General features: G+C 37.0%; 1 protein-coding gene across 13 annotated transcripts in view; it reads left to right on the forward strand.

Moving 5' to 3' along the window:
* kmt2cb (lysine (K)-specific methyltransferase 2Cb) overlaps positions 1–20,575 on the forward strand; it is a 93,173-nt gene that overhangs the window by 22,626 nt on the left and 49,972 nt on the right. For 12 of the 13 annotated variants that reach the window (XM_038303780.1, XM_038303779.1, XM_038303782.1 and 9 more), the window contains exons 3-13: positions 2,937–3,025; positions 7,090–7,237; positions 7,617–7,820; positions 10,015–10,124; positions 10,237–10,346; positions 10,849–11,011; positions 11,097–11,268; positions 12,957–13,071; positions 14,840–15,015; positions 15,109–15,461; positions 20,376–20,456. In XM_038303780.1, the coding sequence (XP_038159708.1) occupies positions 2,937–3,025; positions 7,090–7,237; positions 7,617–7,820; positions 10,015–10,124; positions 10,237–10,346; positions 10,849–11,011; positions 11,097–11,268; positions 12,957–13,071; positions 14,840–15,015; positions 15,109–15,461; positions 20,376–20,456 (1,721 nt within the window). The remainder of the gene's footprint in view (positions 1–2,936; positions 3,026–7,089; positions 7,238–7,616; positions 7,821–10,014; positions 10,125–10,236; positions 10,347–10,848; positions 11,012–11,096; positions 11,269–12,956; positions 13,072–14,839; positions 15,016–15,108; positions 15,462–20,375; positions 20,457–20,575) is intronic. The other variant, XM_038303778.1, reaches the window with a different exon arrangement.

Consider the following 20,575-nt stretch of genomic DNA (forward strand, 5'->3'; position numbering starts at 1 on the left):
ATTTTGATTTTTTTTTTTTCATATAGGGAACGGGAAATCTGGCCAGAGTTGATGGCGCTAAGAATGAAGCCATCCAGAAACCATATTACAATTTGCCTGGGTTGATTCACCTGCAGCAGGAAACCTTAAAAATACAACTGAATCTACAGGGATATAGTTTAGATAAAAAGTGTGTGTACATGTTATGAGATACCTGAATTAACTAAAGAGTTGTGCTAAACATGGAAATTAATCCTCTGAATATTTCTATCTATCCTGATTAAACTTTAATTATGAATTATTTTTCTTCCACTTTATAACTACATGCTACCGTGGCATGGTCTATTAAATACTTATTAACATACCATGAAATTATTAGTTGTAATGTGACCAAATAAACCATCATCTGGGGATATGGATATTTCTCTCCATATTTTTTGAAAATGTTGTTGTTCTTCATAGACTCAGTTATGAAAGGTAGACTTGAACCTTACATCATCAGTCAAGCTGATTTAAAATAAGGTGGCTGTGTTACGTTGTGACTCCATTTTCAACACGTTTCTCTGCTTTTATGAAGGACCAACTCTGCCATATTTAAAAATAAATACAGAAATAAATAAATGCTCAATAAATGTATAAGCATACAATTAATTGCCAACAAAAAAGTGAGACATAAATGTATATAACTCTTAATTAGCTTCTTTATTTATTTGCCTTTGTAATATTTACCTTATTTATTTTTCTGTCCTTTATAATCTTCAACTTTATTTTTTAATTACTTATATTTTTAAGTATTTATTTATGTGCATGTTATTATATTTTTGTCTGTTTTATTCTTCCTTTGTATTTTTTTACCTTAGTTATTTCTTCGCCGCTGTTTATTTCTCTCTGCCCTTTTTACATTTCTCTATGCATTTCTATGTCATTATGCAAATGAGGAGGGGGTGTGTCCTAGAGAGTCAACTTCTGCTCATTGGTTGGTTTGGCGTTCCATCTTCTTAACTCACAGAGCTCAGAGTACTAAATTAAATGTTCTCTTTTCTGTTGCTGTTGTTCAATAAAAGTACGTTTTAAGATCATTTGAGGCGAGAACCTTATACTTTTAAGCATCACCATATGGCCCATTCACAGATTTAATGCGTAATTTAAAAGAAAATGTGACGAACTTGAGAGGACCGTAGCAACCAGCGGAGCTCCGAAGCTGACGGCAGCCAGGTCTATAGCCAGGCTATGATGGCGATTTTTTGTTGTATTTGGCAAAGTTTGGCAAAGTCCCTACTCAAGTTCTGACTTCAGACTCGACATCAGACTCTCCTCCTGTAGATTCGACCGATGTAGTAAAATGCTAACCAACACGCTTCACACACGGCTATGCCGAGAGAGGGCCGGTGCAGATGGGCTGTGGTCGGACCTGGCTGCCGTCAGCTTCGGAGCTCCACTGGTGCCGCGGTCCTCTCAAGTTCGTCACATTTTCTTTTAAATTACGCATTAAATCTGTGAATGGGCCATATGGTGATGCTTAAAAGTATAATATTCTCGCCTCAAATGATCTTAAAACGTACTTTTATTGAACAACAGCAACAGAAAAGAGAACATTTAACTTAGTACTCTAAGCTCTGTGAGTTAAGAAGATGGACCGCCAAGCCAACCAATGAGCAGAAGTTGACTCTCTAGGACACACCCCCTCCTCATTTGCATAATGACATAGAAATGCATACAGAAATGTAAAAAGGGCAGAGAGAAATGTAAAAAGGGCATAGAGAAATGTAAAAAGGGCAGAGAGAAAAAACAGCGGCGAAGAAATAACTAAGGTAAAAAAATACAATGGAAGAATAAAACAGACAAAAAAATAATAACATGCACATAAATAAATACTTAACAATATAAGTAATTAAAAAATAAAGTTGAAGATTATAAAGGACAGAAAAATAAATAAGGTAAATATTACAAAGGCAAATAAATAAAGAAGCTAATTAAGAGTTATATACATTTATGTCTCACTTTTTTGTTGGCAATTAATTGTATGCTTATACATTTATTGAGCATTTATTTATTTCTGTATTTATTTATAAATATGGCAGAGTTGGTCCTTCATATGCTTTGAGTTAGGGTGTAAATAATAATAGTTTTGTATTGATATATCGATCTGATGCATCGACACGTCGGCAATGGTATTGATTCATTTTTTTTTTCCTCTGGTCTCTTTTTATCCATTTGCACCTGGAACAACTTTGCTACTTCTTTTATTTGCTGTTGTTTATCAAATAAAATTCATGATATTACAGCTTTCATGGATTTTTTTTAAATTTGAAACATTGTATAGCATGTAAGGCAAAAAAAAAAAGAACAATTAACCAATTAATTGAATCGAATCGTTTTGTGGTGTATTCTTGAGTATCGAAAATAATCAAATTTTTGGGCCAGGAAATTGATACTGAATCGAATCGCCATGATTGAGTTGAAATGTATATAAAACGTAAAGGTGCTTTTAAGAGGGCTTGAACATTTATGGCAAGTTAACGACGCTGAAGCTGTTCTAAAACAGACCATCTCAAGGAAAAACTTTGCAGACTTGTCTGTTCATTTTTTATTTTTTATTAAATTAAGTTAAGTCCTCTCACTGGAAAATTATAACAAGCAGGATTATAGATTAAAATCTGTATTTTTTCTTTTTTACTCTAATAAGTTTTATTCTCCCAGTATGTAGCTGATAATATCTCTGTGTATACTTCAGTGGTAGACTGTGGTGTTGTTCTCTATCTTCTCCTAAGTTGATACCCTTGCATTTACCCAGCTTCCTTCCGCCTTAGCCACGGCACCATTACCTCTATTTAACCACCGCAGAAGCTGTAACTGTATTTAACTAAGTCCTAACCATCAATCTCACCTCATGATGCAACCTCGCCGCTTCTTTGCTTTCCTCTTATGATTTTGTTTATGTGTCTCGCTTGCTGTAGGGGTCGCACCAGAGGGAGGGTTGTTGTGGATGAGGAGGACAGCATGGATGGTACTGAGATAACAGAGTCCACAGACCCTCAGGATGCAGGTAAGACTTTGTAGCTCCCCCTTCTTGATCTATAATACACACATTGTTTTTTGGGAGCTTCTACTCCCAGGCGGCCGTTTGCCAAGAGTGCTTCAAAAAGTGTGTCAGGAGAGGTAGCAGAGTTCCCTCTCCAGTAGAACCATGGGTAAGAGCTTTTTTCTTAGCACCCCATGCTTCCTCTTTAGGGCTATAATTGAAAGGATTTAAATGAAACTGCGATGCTGCATTGGTTGTGCATTTTTTCCTTCTCTCACCACTTCCATCATTCCTCCTGCTCTGAGATTGGCATTGAGGTGCAGTGGGAAAGAGCCCAAGGCTAATGCCCTCTAAAAGCTTTTTAAAATCCCATCAGTCTCTTCAGACCCATTTATGTGCTTTTTTATGTGTACATCACATCACATGAGCAGGCCTTCCATTCTCATACATCTTAGTGCTTCGCTGTTGCTGTGTCTGAGATATTAGGAAGTATACAATCTGTGAGCTTTTTTGCTTTTCGTTTGTTGTCCCTCATGCCCAGGTAAGTTTTCATTTAGTAGACAAAACAGGATAATTTTTTATCTGTCATTGTTTGGGTTTTTGTTGTATCAAGAGCTGTAGCAATGAAAAATATCAATGGGAAAGTAGTTATATTTTTTCATTTAATTCAGGAAGTAAAGCAAGGTAATTTTATTTATGTAGCGCAATTCAGTAAGATAATTCAAAGCTTTACTTGAATTAAGCAATAAAATAGATAGTAAAGATAAAACCTAACATGATAAACGCAGGTAGTAAAGCAAATAAAACAGTTGGACCCCAAAATTAAACTGTTGATTAGGGCTTAACAAATTGTTTTTTACTTTGACTCAAAAGAACTCAAACAAATATATTTATATATATATATTTTTTTCTTTTTACATTGAGTTGTGTATTCCTAACAGGCATTTTTTAAAGTTTGATAACATTACTTGAAGTACATGATTACCCTAAACCAGACTGCTTTGTATGTAAACTTTTTCTTCAGTGCAGGGACTTCACCACCTGCACCAATACTCCTTAAAAGACGTCATTCCCATCTTCTAAATTATGGCACAAAAGGTTACTGTTTGGGTCCCAGACTGATCATATCTGCAATAGCCATGCAATATAATGGAAAGTTGAGTGGAACAAAAAAAGACTGGTGGGGGATCATGCATAAGTAACTGGGGCAACCACATGCGCCAATCCCAACACATGTAATTTCAAGACACTTTACAGCAGGGGTAACCAATTAAAAATCAGCGGGATCCAAATAAAGAAAATCATCAACCAGTAAAGGTGCGGAGACATCTTTGATTCTAATCTGTTACTTTAAACAGAATAAATGAGGTGTTTATGCATCCATGTTATACATTGAATTTTTAAATTAAAAAATATTTTTAAAAATAGAAAATGTTTCCATTTTAAAATCTAAAATGTTTTTTTAAGTAGAGAACAACAATCATTTAGTTTGGAATATAGACAATTTCCCGATTCACATATTTGATAAAACATCTGAACTGACCGTTTTTCTTTCTTTCTTTTTAATGGCTTAAAGAGAGCAGTGGGCTTTATGCTGCCCTGCAAGACTTTAAAACCTGGGTTTGAAGGGCGGCAAAGCCATTCTAAAGCACATATCAAGGTGCTCATTTTGAGTCTGGATCAATATTAATTTTTTAAATTGTTCATGGAGGAGAATCCTGCTTCACAGCAGCAGGTTGAGCCAAACATACTCAAAATGTGAAGGGTCATCCTTGAGCTCGCCATTTCACTTTTCTTTAACCAGTTCACTGCAGTTCTTCCAGCAATCCACACTTTCTTCGCTCTCTTTGCCTCATTGTCTCCTTCTTTCCCATCGCAGGGCTTGCCTGCTGTGTCTAAAAGTGGCTCGCAGCAGCGACACTGACTGACACAGCTCAATGGCTAATTTGTATCACTTGTAGGCGCTCTGGAGGGCTTTACCATATTAACAGGATAAGCAGCGCAAGTGAAGTTAGACACTGCCATCAGTGTCAGTTCTAAATCAGGTTGGCTGGCTAATCCGTGACCTCTGCTTTACAGAGACAATTCAACCAGATCATACAGTCAAACTGATTCCAAGTTCTCTATCTAAGGAAAACCAATTGATTACATACATCAACTCATTGACTCAAAGGCATTTCCACACACCAAGCATGCTTGTAGCAACAGTGGAGAGGAAAATCTCCCTTTTAACAGGAAGAATCCTCTTGCAGAACCAGGCTTGCCGAGGCTGAATCCTGAAAACAAACAAGCTCAATAGTTTAGGGGAGATTAAAAAGGCAGAGCCAGTGGTTAGAGTCAGGTCTTCAAGAGCCACCTTACAGATATGACAAAGATGGGGGCTCAGCAGGCTATGCCACTCCTGAACCACAGACGAAATCCAAACTATTCTACCTGGGCTAAAGACAAAAAGGACTAGATTGATGCTTTGGGATGCTAAGTCAGGAAATGCTGTTGGTCAACTTTGAGATTATTCTTCTGCCATCTGCATTTACTTTCATAACTGTAGATGAACTAAAGGCTGATGTTGAGTTAAATTCAGCTTCCCTTACGACCAAACAGTGTCAGAGGCCAGTCAACCTCATGTCACACTGGTGATTCAAGCAGAGGGTTGACCAACCGAGTCTTGGCAATAACCAGTACAATAAACGAACATCCATCCATCCATTTTCTGACACGCATATAGCAAGTGGGGTCGCGAGGGGTGCTGGTGTCTATCTCTAGCAGTCTTTGGGCGAGAGGCAGGGTACACCCTGGACAGTTTGCCAGTCCATCACAGCAATAAATTAACATAATTTATCTTTTAGGAATAAGTCACTGGAATAACTTAACATTGTCATATTTGGATGCAATTAATGGTAAATGTCAGTGTGAAATTTCACATGATGTGACTGAATGTTTGCAGTACTGATTTAGCTAAATGTCAGTCTATAATAATGACGCAGTTCTGCATGTTTCAAAGTGCCTCTGAGAAACCTCTTTGTATAATTGTCATTTTGAAATGAACTATTTAGTTATTCTAACTAAGATGAAATATTGAGTTTTAAATGAGTTATCAATGCTTGAGCGCTTTTTTCCAACAGGCTGAAGTTCTGGCTCAAAATCTGACCCCAAATGCAAATAACTGGAAATAATATATGCATGTTAAATTCTTATACATAATAAGCTTGATGGTTTATTGCAATTTTTATTGCTTAAGCTTAAGTCTCTTTTTTTCCAGAAGTATACTGAAAAATAAAAAAAAATCAGATTCACTGAAAAAGTTATTTCTGCATTTTAATCAGCAATAGCCTCACTGTTTAATTTTTATGCTAGTGGAATTGAGATACAATAACTGAAGGCCATTTGCATAAAAAACTATTATCCAACCAGTTAAAAGGGTTAATTTAATTCTCTGATTTTTGTGGATCTGTAGATTTTGTTTTGCAATTAAAAACTATTTTTCTAAATGCTAAACCCTTTTTCTTAGAGTTTGTGTTTTTAACCTGATCATACTGATTTTAGCTTATATCAGTTTCTCATTCTAAATATTGCTCTTTTAAAATTTCTGGATAAAGTAAAAAAAAAAAACGTTTAACATTACATTTTTAGGTAATATAAAATTGGGATCAAACTGCCCTTTGAGACATAAGTGTTGAACAAGAGTTTGTTCACATACCTGTGAATACTTTTATTTTATTATTTATTCTTTTATTTTTAAAAATTTGTCTCAATGACTAATTCGAATTCTTTATATGTGCTGGATTTATCCGTTTATCAGATTATCCATCAAATGTTTTTATTGTATTGTTGTTGTTTACCTTAGTCTTTTTTTCCTCAATTTTAGGAACCAAATATTGTCTCTCAGAGTGAGAATAAGCTGCAGTGTTTATAATACTCCAGTGTTTTATGCTCTTGAATGTGTTTCTGTTTTGGAGGCTTTTAAACATGATTTTTTAAAGTATTTTGAAATATATACATTTTTTTTTTTATGTTTGCTGCATGGCCTTAAAGGATCAAAACTGCATAGTTAAATATGCTGTAATCTTTTTCACTATTTATTTCTGCAGAAACACAAATCCAGCCAGTGGAGACTGTGGAAGTGGAGACCACTGAGGTGCCAGAGGAGGAGATAGGCCCTTCCCCTCTGGCCCAGAGCCCCCCAGCAGAGAGTTCAACGGGACCATCTGTCCTGGCCAGTGGAGAAATCAAAAGCGGGTCAGTCACACTAAACTTGGCCTGACCCATAATTATCATTGGTTGCATGTACGTGTATGAAAGAAACCTGTCATTTGGCCGATAGATAATACTGGTTTTTACCTTGTTCTGGTACACCTGTGGAAATTATCAGCTGGTGAAGGCAGGCATCTCTTCCCAGGTGTCACTTTATTGGCTGTAATCAATCTGGTGGTGTTTCTGTGACATAGAGGGCAGATTAGAAGCATCTGCTTGGTTCTTATTACTGATAAAGCTTTTTCATTTCAAAGTTCATATGAAATCTGCAACATTTTCATATCTGGGTATCAGTGCTTCTTGTTAACACGTGTTGTTTATTTATTTTCAATGTATAATAAACATCCAATTAACTTGGTTTCAGGGAGCGTCTCTGTGCCTTCTGTTACTGTGGTGGTCGTAGCCTTCTGGGTCAGGGGGAACTACAAGTATTCAGCACCGCATCTCAGCACGAAACATCCGTCAGCCATAATGGTGAGGAGAGCTCAACGACCGACGGCAGCGATGGTAACAAAACTGCTCAGCCAAAGACGGCTGAAGACGGCACCTCAGGAGAGAAGGAAAACAAGTAAGGCCTTTTTGGAAATCTTTTCGTTTATTATTGAATTCACCTCAAAAAAAAAAAAAAAAAAAGACTAGTTTCTAAATGTTGATTACAAATTTTTCAGTTTTAAAGATCCCCCCCAAACATCTGTACAATGGTTTAATTACAATTTTTATTGCTTAAGCTTAAATGTTTTTTTCAGAAGTATACTGAATAGGGAGCTTAAAAAACAGGTTTGCTGAAAAAGTTATTTCTGCATTTTATTCAACATTATCCTCACAGTTTTATTTTTTCCTGGTGGAATTGAGATAGAATAACTGAAGGCCATTTGCATAAAAAACTCGTTATCCAACCAGTTAAAATGGTTAATTCAATTCTCTGTTTTTTGTGGATCTGCAGATTTTATTTTGCAACCGAAAAAACAATTTTTCTAAATGCTAAACCCTTTTCTTTTTTGTAAAACCTTATTTTCTTATGTACTTTTGATTCCTGGTCTGAATATTTTATGGGTTTAAAATCCTGAGTGGTAGAGATGCAGCAGTCGTGGAGTTAGTGTTTCTAATCGGATCATACAGAGTATAACTTATATCAGTTTCTCAAACTAAATATTACTTATTTTAAAATATCTAGATAAAGTTAAAAAAAAAATTTAACATAACATTTTTAGGTAATATAAAACAGGGTATTTTTTTCCTACACAACCCAAAGTTTGTGATGTTTACTTCTCTGCATCAATGGTAATCTACAAAAAATAGAAACCTGTAGACTAAAGAGTGATCCGTAGTTATTGATAAGTCAACAACACATGATTTCACATTTGACTGTGAGGACAGTCAACCTTTAACCTCTCTGCTTTGATTTTACTATTTTTTTTTTTTTTAACAATCTTAAATTGACAAAAATTATTACTAATAAACATTGGAGCATATTCCCTGTAGATTTGGTAAACACCAACTCTAACTAATTTCCTAAAGACTCCCTTAATTAATTGCCCAATCCAGCTCCTCATGTGACAGATTGACAGGATGGCAATCTTAAAAAGAAGTCTGAGTTCATACAGACTTTGTCATCCTTGGGTTTTGCTCGTCGATGCACATAGAAGCCGTGCTTGTCAGTGCGCCGATACCCACTGGCTCCATGGCGTTGTAGCATGATGGAGAGACATCATAGATGAGGGTTCTGGTCTGTTTTTGACTGGTGACATGGTGGAACATGTTACATTTCCAAAGATTGGGTCATCTAGACAGGAAGCTAGACATAAAATAAAACACATTCTTTACTTTTTAAAGGTAGATGTTTTGGGAAGCTGTGAGAGTTTAATGGATGATTCTCACACCCATTGTGGATTGCAGCATGGCTCGCATTGAGACGGTTGACGGAGCGTAGTGGGCGTAAACCTGGGGCAGGTCTCATTTTAAAACTAGCGGTCTGAAGGATCGACCATGCCTGGAGACAAAATGGAGTCCCTTAATGCTTTCAGCAACTTCAGTTTTGAACTCCTGACTTACAATGACAAATATCTGAGCCTCCTTGATGGGTGTGCTTCAGTATATTGTGTAGCTCTTATAGTCATTCATCATTAACTGTAGCTTTTAACAGTCAATAAGACAATCTATATTAGATAAAATCAAGGAACTCGATATTGGAACAGGAGCATGAAATCTGCTTGTTCACTGCTAATTGTCTTTCCTAGACGACAGCACGATATGTTTGGACAATTTAAAAATAAACCCTGGTTCTCTCACTTCCTAATATGTTTTTTTGGTTTGGCACAATGCCAAGGGGTCTGTACTTTTTATGTTGTTTTATTTAATAAGCATAATGAACGGATAGTGCATTTGTAAGGAGAGAGGTGAATATCGCCACATAATTAGGTTGTAAACAATAAACCATCTTATCCTGAGTCTGTCATCCTGCCTAAAAAAAACAATTAAATGATTTTATTTTATTTTTATTTACTGAACGGCGGTTCTCTTTTTGAAATGCTAATGCTTTTCCTTTTTTTTCATGTTGTGTGACTTAAAGAAACGGATCCTTTATAATCATCCTATGAGTCATAACGGCAGGCCCCTTTTACATGCACCACACAGGATGGCCTTTTATTACATGTTCTGTAGTCTATTTGAATTTAAATCCTCTGCCTTATCTCAGGTTTTTTAAGTTTGCATCTGATTATTTAACTATAAATCTTTCATTTTTTATAACCTTTATTTTCTAGTGGGTCTGAAACCTGCCATGAAGAACCAGACTCTGCCATTCGATTTTGGGATGAGCTTTCTCATGTCGGCCTTCCACAAGGTCTGAAAGTCCGGTCTCTCTTTGAGTCAGGTAGGAGCTGCATTTTATTTATTTATTTATATACTAAATACTTCATGTTTCAATTCTTTTTCTTTTCCTTTTTTTTAATTCACCCTGATCTTCATTTGCTTGCTGTTTTTAGGGCAATGTTGGGCACATCAGAGTTGTGCCTTGTGGTCTGACGGTGTTTGTGAGGGCGAGGGACAATCTCTTCTTAATGTGGACAGAGCCATTGACTCAGGGAGCACAAAGGTAAGTGAAGGGAAAACATCTGTAGACTAATGGGTGTCAACACCATCTTAATGTGCCAGGGAAGCAGGGAGGGACGGCTTTATTGAGGAACAGAAAAGCTGATGGATCAGGCTGAATGGTAAAGGTCAGAGAGGCAGTGTGGATCTCTCAGCTGTGAAATGGAAAAGGTCATGCCACTCAGTGGCACACAGCTCTTGTAGCTGGTTGGCCCTGTTTGGTTGTAGCGGTGATGCTCAAAGTTCTCTGATTGTTTGCAGCCCATTGGTTAGGCAGCTGAATAGCAATTCCACCACTTGATCTCCACTGCGGCTAGTGGTACTCACTTATAGACAATAAAGAGTTCATCCCATTCTGCTGCTGTGATTTTTGAACCTTAAGTACATTTTTTTTTTTTTTCCAGAAATTAATACTCTAAACGTTCACCTTTTGAAGTCACTCCTAATCAGGATCTCTAATTATTAACACTAAAGACAATCTATGTTGTTTTTCTTTGTTTCCATAGCACTGTGCATACTGTAAGCGCCTTGGAGCATCCATTAAGTGCTGTGCAGAAGGATGTGCTCAACTCTACCACTACCCCTGTGCAGGGGCGGCTGGGACCTTTCAAGATATTAGAAGTCTTTCACTCCTCTGCCCAGAACATATAGAATTGGCAATCCACAAATGTAAGTTTAGAAATGAAATTAAATATGGGGTAGGTGCCAAAACCTTGAAAGTTTTCTGATGATCCTGTTCTTTCGGCATTAACAGTCGTAGACGATGTAAATTGCGCGCTGTGCGACAGCCCAGGGGACCTACTAGACCAGCTCTTCTGCACCAGTTGCGGTCTGCATTACCATGGGATGTGTCTGGACATTGCTGTGACCCCTCTAAAAAGGGCAGGTTGGCAGTGCCCAGAGTGCAAAGTCTGCCAGACATGCAAGTGAGTCACATTTACCTCCCAGCTGAACAAGAACTAACTCTAAATCTTTCCCTGCTCAGGTGTTTCTCTCACTCTTTGTCCCTCTTCATTTCTCCACCGCTCCCAGATATACAGTGATGTTGTGTTTACCTCTGTGGCCTGTGAAGCACTCACTGGGAGTTTGACCCTCAAGCTTAATTCATGTAACCTCTGACCTTGTTTTTAAAAGAAAAGCTCAGCACCCACTGGCACACCTAGAGCAAGCAGTCGTGGTTGTTCAAACTGCCCTTTGAGGCATGAGTGTTTATATTTGCATAGAAATCCCAGAAGTGTTGAATAAGAGTTTGTTCACATTACTGTAAATACTTTTATATGTAAGATTGATTTAAACATTAGTCTCAATGACTAATTACTTAGAATTCTTTATATTTGCTGTCAAATATGCTCCATTTATCAGAATATTCATCAAATGTTTTTATTGTATTGTGGTTTTTAATTTTTTTCCTTCGTTTCAGGAACCTAATTTTGTAACTCAATCTGAGAATAACCTGCAGTGGCAGCATGTTTATAATACACCAATGTTTTATGATCTTGATTTTGTTCTGCTTTGAAAGCTTCTAAACATGTTTTTTATAAAGTATTTCAAATATATTTATTTATTTTTCAAATGTTTGCTGAATTGCTTTAAATGGTCCTAAACTCAGTGGTTAAATATACTTTACTCAATAATTTTTTTTTTTTTTTTTTTTTTTGTGGAGAAAGAAAAAAGAAAAAAAAAACCTTAATACTACAAATTAGAAAACCCAATCTGATGTAAACGGTATGTGATGCAAAAGCTTCAACATATTCAAAAATTTTGAGATTAACTTTATTTTGCTTTATTGGTCTGATCATAGTTGTATTTTATGTTCCAGATTCCTTTTCCTCAAAGGAAGTTTGGTTTGGGTTTTGTCTTTGCATCCCGGATATATTTATGGCCCGAAGGTCCACATTATGTATAGATTCCAGTGACAAAGATGCTTAGACTTTTGGAGGCTAGATCTGAAAAAACAAACAAACAAGGAAAGCAGTCTGATTTTGAAGAAGAGGAAGAAAATGTGATTTAATGGTTATCAACATTACAAGATATTGTTATAGTATAATGCCACTAAAACTCCAGGTATCATTGCTGTAGTTGTTATTCAATGTCCAGTTTGGTGTTTTTTAATTGGAATAATAGTAGAGAAATGAAAAAAGAGACTGCTTTGATCGTAATATTATTTAAAAAAAGGCTCTGCTTCAGTATAAGAAAACTTACAATATTCCACTAAACAGTTTTAGTCAATGTTAGAGACCCTGATGAATCTACTTAGTTTAACGTTCTGTCTTTGGCTTTATCAGCTGCATTGACAAGGTTAAGTAGTTGTGCATTCATGGCTTGTACTTCAAATTTGTAAAACAACAGCGGGTTTTTATTGTAATCCTGTTCCATAAATCTACAGCTAACATTTGTTTCTTGATGCAGCTGTTTTTAGTTTTCCATAAAAATCCAAATAAAGTGGAACACAACCACATCATGAATGCAGGTTTTGTAAAACTGCCACAAGCTGACATCTCTTTAGTTTTTAGAGAAGACTTTGGGTCTGTTTTAGGATAACAAATAATTCTGATCAAGACGCCCCAAATGTAACACCATATCATACCACACCTCTTTCTTTTTTTGTCTCTAGGAACCCAGGAGAGGACACTAAAATGCTGGTGTGTGACATGTGCGACAAAGGCTACCACACCTTTTGTTTGCAACCTGCTATTGACTCCCTACCTACCAACGGGTGGAGATGTATGGTAGGAACCTCCTCATACTTCTTAGCACCTTTAAAGATAGAAATTAAAAAACAGAATGTTCTAATTGGGATATTTTAATAATGCAAATAGTAAAACATGAGATCCTCAGTCACAATGGCAACTTATTGTGGTTGATTTCATTTTGGTTTTACACAATGGCACTGCATTTTCCTCTTTTATTGCAGAGTCATGTTGTGTTCAGTGTGTGCAAAGATGGGGGGGGGGAATAATTCATCTAGGCTCTGTCGCTGGGTAAAGTGACCTGGACCCAAAGGGATATGCACATGGTGTTTGTGGAAGAAATGACTCAGAGCTGCTGATCTTTAAAAGGTTTCACTTCCAGTAGATAATTCGAAGTGTACTTGTGCGTACATGCACTAGTGTTCTGTTTTGTGTCAGCTGCATTTTTTTTTTTTAATGCAGCAGTTGGATTAGGTCATACCGAAGGAAGCAGTAGGTGAACAGAGCTCCCCACATATAGAAAGCTGAGCATGTCAAAATGTGAACAATACAGCCCTAATGAACCGCTGCTGCTCACTTCTGAGTGCAAGTCCACATATGGGTGTCAGTTTTGTTCTGAGTGGTTTGGTTGTTTTCTTTCTGATCAATAGAAATTAATCATCCTTCCAGTTTCAATGCTGTGCAATGTAACTCTGACATCGTCTTTGTTGAATTGAGTTGTTTTAATGGTAATCTTGTATTTATTCATTTATGTATTCACATTTTCTGAGAAAGTTTATTTTTAGTTTTATTTCCCTGAATGCTAAACAAATTTGAACAGAATTAAATGCCTGAGGATAATTTTGTAAGTTTTAAATTGGAGTTGGTCAGTTAATTGCATTTGCAACATAGTCGCATTTTACTAAAACATAGTTTTCAATCGCAGAGGCACTAAATTTCTCCGCTCAGGCTTTTAAGTGGTGGTCAAACACTTGAAGTGGGTTTGTTGTCACAGAAAGATAAAGTTGCAGCTAGCATGCAGATTCATGCATGCAAGTGGAAGTAAGCAGTTTTTCATACAAAGATTATACTAAAGTCCTGCAACAGCGAACTCTGGGCAAGCAAGCTTTCAAAAACTGAAAGCCTGAAGTGAAACATCTACAAGCTTTGGGTTAGTGCAAAGGAAAAAAATAAGATCTCAATCACAGTTTTGGTTAAAAATAATCACAACTCAGATTTTTGACAATATTGGTTAACCCTGTTTTAAGTAAAATAACATTTAAATTGTTTGCACACCCTCACACATTCATTAACATCTTTGATTATTTCAAAAATGTTGGATTTTATTCCCCAACAATAAATGAAAAGTTTTTGTTATATACATTTTTTTACGTCCAGGTGTTTTTATTGTTCTATACGCAGGGCAACTCAAACTAAATAAAAACAGGAGGCAATGAAAACAAAGACCTGAACAATAAGCTGAGTAAGTCCAAGCATCAAACTGGACAATATGCAGAAATGTGTGTTTAACAAGGTGATGTTAGTGTAGATAATGATGAAACACTAGAAAGAAGGTTAGATTCTGAAATATTGAAACAAATCAAAAAATTCTTAGAATTAATATGGATATTGACATTTGGTGGATGCATATAATGAAAAGGGTATACATCAAGACATAAAGAATAAAGGCTAATTCTACGTTGTTTCGGTAACGGGTGAATTTTAATTATAGATTGTGTATTATGATAAAAAGATTGGTTTTAATAAAATGTATTTTATTGCTGCACTGGATCTAAATGTCTTTTGCATGTTGTTCGTTTCTCCACAGAACTGCAGGGTTTGCATCCAGTGTGGAACGCGGACCAGTGGACAGTGGCACCACACCAGTCTATTATGTGAGAACTGTGTCCAAAACCAGGACCCTGCTCTCTGCTGTCCGATGTGCTCTTGCATCCTGGACCCTGAGCATCACAAAGACTTACTAAACTGTCAGACTTGTAAAAGGTAAGAACGGCAAAATAAAATCATGTGTTTGACATTTTTCTTACCATATGTGCAATGAAAATATTTGTTTGATCATTGTGTGCCTCCTGTCAGATGGCTACACCTGGAATGTGAGCGTCAGAACTCAGGCCATGGAGAAATCCACCCCAGGGAGGACTATGTTTGCTCCAACTGCAGGTCCCCTGCTGCACAGCAGGCACTGCAGGCAGAGGATATGGACATTGGCCCAGAGCTCAGTCCTCAACCTGCCCCCATGCACACAGACTCAGAGACTGGCCTACAGCCGGCTCAAAAGCACAAAGACCTTGAACCTGCCGTTCAGCTGTCCTCTGAAATGCACAATGACCCCAAACCGGAATTGCTTGCTGTTCCATTGCACTCTGATCCAGAGCCTGCTGAGGCTACCGTCCAGGAGGAGAAGCTGGCCACGTCAGACCATAAGCCTGGTAGGTCCTGGTTCAAACAATTATACTCCTTCTTCTGACCTTCTTCAGAGTTTGTTACCAAGCTCAGGGTTGGATGTTTGTTAAATCAATGTAAGTGTTAGTGGTTGAGAAGTCATCCAGAGAACAGCTGGCCACAGAGAGAAAATTCAAAGTCCTGCCAAATCAGTGTGCTTTAGTAGCTGTAGTGTTGATGAAGTTGTGAAAGTTATTGCTCATGCAGATCAAAGAATTGAAAAGGGAGTTCTATGCATCAACTCAAAGAAGAAGCAGTCCCTTGTCTTCAAAGGAACATCTGAGGGTTCACGTGCGACCAGATGGTGTCTCACTAGCATCAGATTAAAACAGCAGTGTTCTTCTTTGTTATTCTCTTGTTTTGAATCAATAGTTTGAAGTGAGTATCTTTGAGCATGAAGGACGGATCAGTCTTCTGTATTAATTTGAGAAACATTCTTAGGTATTTTTTGTATGTATTTTTCCAGTTTAACTACTAAGTAGCTTTAATTTAAGTTAACCTTTACCTGAACTTTGTTTGAGACAGATCTGACAAACTTTGCTTTTTATTTTGGGACAATGAACAATGAGTTGAAGGTAATGTATTTTTTTATTTACTTATGGCTAACCACATTAAAGCCTCAGAGTACTGTTTCATTCACAAATTCGGTTTGCTTTTTTGTTTTAAATCCACCCAAGCCCTTAAATTCAAGCGAAAATATAATCAATGCTTTATGAAACTGAATGTTTATTTTTTGCAACCACAAATGCCTTCGTAGTTTTACTATTGGAATGACTTTAACTCATGTCATTATCACTGGTACAAATTATATTAACATTTTGAATTTGACATTCCATTTAAAATATGGTCTAAATGGGGTCAATCGGCAATGAAGTGCAGAATCTCCCCCCAGAAATGGTCAGTAGGCAAGAGATGCCTGTGGCGTCTATGCTGCCCACTCTGTGCAGACAGACTTCTCCACTGACAGCAGAGAATGGATGAGAGAATGAAGATTATATCATGGATCTCCTGTCTGCTAACCTGCCTTGAAGCAATGCTGGCTCATTCATTACTGCTCACACTGCCTGCCTGCTTGTTTTGCACACTAGGCACAGATGCTCACTACTTTTCTTCATCCGGTAATTTGCAATCTCTGTAATAGATTTGGCTGGAAAAGCAGCATTTTTTTCTGCCGTATTACTTATGTTATGGTGTCTTTCATACTTTTAGTTGTTGGTCAGATAGAATGAATGCTTTGTTTCATTAGCAGTCTGTTAAATACATCATTTGTGCAATAATGTTAAAACAAACCACTTTTTCTCCTCTTGTGACATTAAATCAGAGGAGGTTTTTCCTCTCCTGGATCCGTTTGGATTACCAAAAATAGTGCTATATGCTAAATGGCTAATTTTATATTTTATTTTATTATTTTAAACATGAAGTTTTCTTGATTTTTTTTTTTTTTTTGCTGTTCTTTAGAACAGTTTTAAAAATTGTACGACTTGGATAAAATATTTAGAAAATCCTTCTAACTCAATAGTTGTTGGAATATTGGCCCATTCCTCAGAATGGTTAGAACCAGAGCAGATGAGTCTGGTTTGCAGGCTGCTTTGCTCACATGCACCTTCCAGCTCTGCCCACACATCGTCTAATGGATTGAGTTCAGGGCGTGATAATGGAGGAGACGTGTTGTGGGACTCGGAGCAAACACCATGATAGCTGAATCGGCCCGTTGTGTTTATGCTTGCACACTTGTTTGAACAGATAAACATGGCCCCCTAAGGTGTCTGCATATTTGCACTCAAGGATGAACTAAATTTATGGAGGTGCACAACTTTCTCTCCAACAATCGAGTTATTGACTTTTGCTTGATCATCACACCAATCAAGGAAGCTTTCTATTTGAGACTTGCTAAACATGCCTTCAAATAACCACTATGATTCTAAATTAGAGCTAGAAATGCGTGTAAAGTCAAAATCCTCCACTGGGCTTCTCAAATTTTAAAACAGTGTTTTAATATTAATGTAAAACAATCCTGTTTGATAAAAAGATTCTCTCAGAATCATCTAATATTATTCTGACATTCAGCAAAATATTATTATGATTTCAGCTTAGATGTTAAAGTAATGTAACCCAGTCTTTTAAACATATAATTCCTCAGAATATGTCTTTAAAATTATGTTTTATAATTTTTTAGGAAAAAATAGAAATAAATAAAACCACAGTATGTCCCTTTTCAAACTCCTTTTTTTTTTTTGCAAGGGGTACACACGAGAGCTTGACTTTCGTTTAGGCAGTGTACTGTAGTCCCGCTATTGTGGAGCACAGGATAGAGTGGTGAAAGTTAACCAGGCAAATGCTAGCAACTGCTAGCACCATGATTGACGGTAATAAAGAATAAGGACCGAAATCACGTTGTTTGGAGAGATTGCTCTTGCTGTCTTTACTTATTTGAACAAAAAAATAAATAAAAGCTATTTTAATACTCTGGATTGTTAGACAGGTTTTCAATGAGGCTTAACACCAACATACGGGTTTTAATGTGTGAAAGTCCCTGATGCCTGTTGAAAAAAGCAAAGATAATCCATCTGCCTTTGTAAACATCTGGTTTCAGCTGTATTAGGCCTGTTGGGATGAATCTGCCTGCAGTAGCTACACAGATCTCTGGTGTCTAAGATTAGAGTTGTCCTGATACAACTTCTAATTTCTGATAAAATACCGATATTGCAGATTTGAATATTAACCGATTCCGATACAATATTGAAAGTGTCTTAATGATAGATGACAAACATGACTCTGGAAAATGCTTATTATAGCAGCTGACATCACAATATTTGATGTTACCCTGACATGGTTTGCTAGATTGTTTCCACTATGGTTATTATGTCATTGCAGCTGCTATCTTTGGGGGAGGCAATGAGAAAATTATTTGTAGTATTGCTTCTGAATATTAAAGCGATTATGCTTTTTTTTTTTCATAATCTCTTCACCTCTTTCCCTAAGCTTTAGCATACCAGATGCTACCTTTACTGTTGGCTATCAGTATCAGCGGCTGTAAAAAGTATATGCAACTGACTGTACATACATGTAGCTTGAAGGGCAGAGTGTCCAACACCTGCCAATTTAGCAAATATTGCTTAAAAACAGTTGCAATTGCGATGTTGAAACCTTGATGTGGTGTGGTTAATTGGTGCCATTTGCTGTATGGTGAAGCTCTCTTAGGTTCTTGTTGGTCTAAATGTTATTGTATATTAATCAGCTTCCTGAAGGTTATTGTGGAAAAGAACACAGCAGCTAAATACCAGCAGGTCAGACTCCACCCTGATGTCACAGAGTGCTGGGTTGCATATTTTGATTTTCGATTTTCACCTTTACCGTTTGAAAGCAACCGACAGTAATATACTTTAGATACCGTCTGGCTTTCTGAATGTTATACAAGTCATTGCATTAACACCTAAGAAACTATAGAATAATTAGAAAATAACTGAGATATTAATAGTCTCTGTCTTTTCTTTTTTAAATGCTATAGTTTTGGCATCGGTAATGTATGGTTCTGATTATCTTTCAAAGGTTAGCTAATTTTTTAAAGGTAAAATTTAATATGAAGTCCCTCTAAAATCAGAGCCACAGCTCAACTGGTAATCACGCAGATGGGTACCTTAATTAAAATCTTGATTTCAGCACAGTTCAGTGTTTAATAGATGCTCTGAAGTCTGTCCTGTGTTTACAAGGTACGGTAGTCCTTACTTGGGGCCTTTATGAGAGGCAGAGTTATGTAACCATCTGAACTATTTAGTTTTGTTTTTTCAGCAAGATGAGAGATTGTCAGAACCAGTCCATTCTGATGAATGTGAATGTGTGCTCGACTTCGTCAATAGCTGATGCTAAGAGATGGTTGTAGGCCCATCTTCCTAATTTACTTTCCGGCATGAGCACCGGATGAGCACCTGCAAGCTGCACAGTCATGAGCCCAGAGCACACAGACCCTGGGATGTTGGTTACCATGGTTACTCTCTTCCCTGGCATTGATGCGTAGCAGGTGCATGCGTGTGTCAGGATCAGTGTGACATGGGAACTTGTGGATTGAAATAGTGGGCGCCTCCTTAAGACTGGGCTGTCTGTACCATCAGATGCTGTGTAGCAGAATATTGGCTCGATGTGTGGATTCCTGATAGCCAGGGATGACTGGTTCTATTCACACAGCTCAAGTTAAAGGAATTGATTGCTTTTAAACAAAGCAGAAATGGGATGCTTAGAGAAAAAAAACCTAGAGTGAGACGATTGTAGGCACTGGTTTGGTTGTTTATAAGATGAAAAATAGCCTAAAAGTATTACTATTTTATTTCAAAGTGGATTCTGACTGGTTTTTATCCCAAAAGTAACCAGTGGAACCATTTATGTTTTTATCAATAACCAATTATTAAATTTTTTATTATTTACTTTAGGTTATTGAAGCTGTTTTCCAATTCCTTATACATCTTTTCAAACTTACAATATCTGTCCTGATACACCGATCAGATTTTTTGTGGTAGATTTCTAAGAACTGAAACCGATTTTAGCTTTTTCTATTTTTCTTGGAAATCTACAGGAAACAACAAACCACTTTTCCTTCTTTTGGGATAACTTGAAGACGCACAGCTCTGGAGATGAGCAGGATTTCCTGAAATGTTTACATACTCAACATTTTAAAAGTTCCTTTTTATCTACCATCAAACTTCTACATCAGAGTGTCGTCAGTGAGGCTCGGTAGCTCTTGCTTATGTTGCATTCACTGACCGGAAGATGATCTGTTTCGGATAGTCACACACAATCAACGAAGGCTTCAAACGATTCCTTTCATGGGACGATTTCTTAGTTCATCCTTAGAGCACACTTATGATGTCACTGAATTGCTGCTAATGAAAGTTTGCTCCTCTCTTTAGAAGCTGAAGGAAGAGCGGATGCTGTTGGGGTGCAGAGTCCTGAACCCTCCAACCACACGTTTCCAGCAGAATTCAACCCAGGTTTGTACAGGTCCACTTATTATGTCATCTGAAACAAGGAACACCACTAATTTAAAGGTTGTAACATTAAATAAAAGACAGCATTCTTAGCTATGTCAGAATTGTGCAAAATGGACGCT

The sequence above is a fragment of the Cyprinodon tularosa genome, unplaced genomic scaffold (genome assembly GCF_016077235.1).
Source record: "Cyprinodon tularosa strain WSP-4 unplaced genomic scaffold, ASM1607723v1 ctg52, whole genome shotgun sequence".
NCBI classification, from domain to species: Eukaryota; Metazoa; Chordata; class Actinopteri; order Cyprinodontiformes; family Cyprinodontidae; genus Cyprinodon; species Cyprinodon tularosa.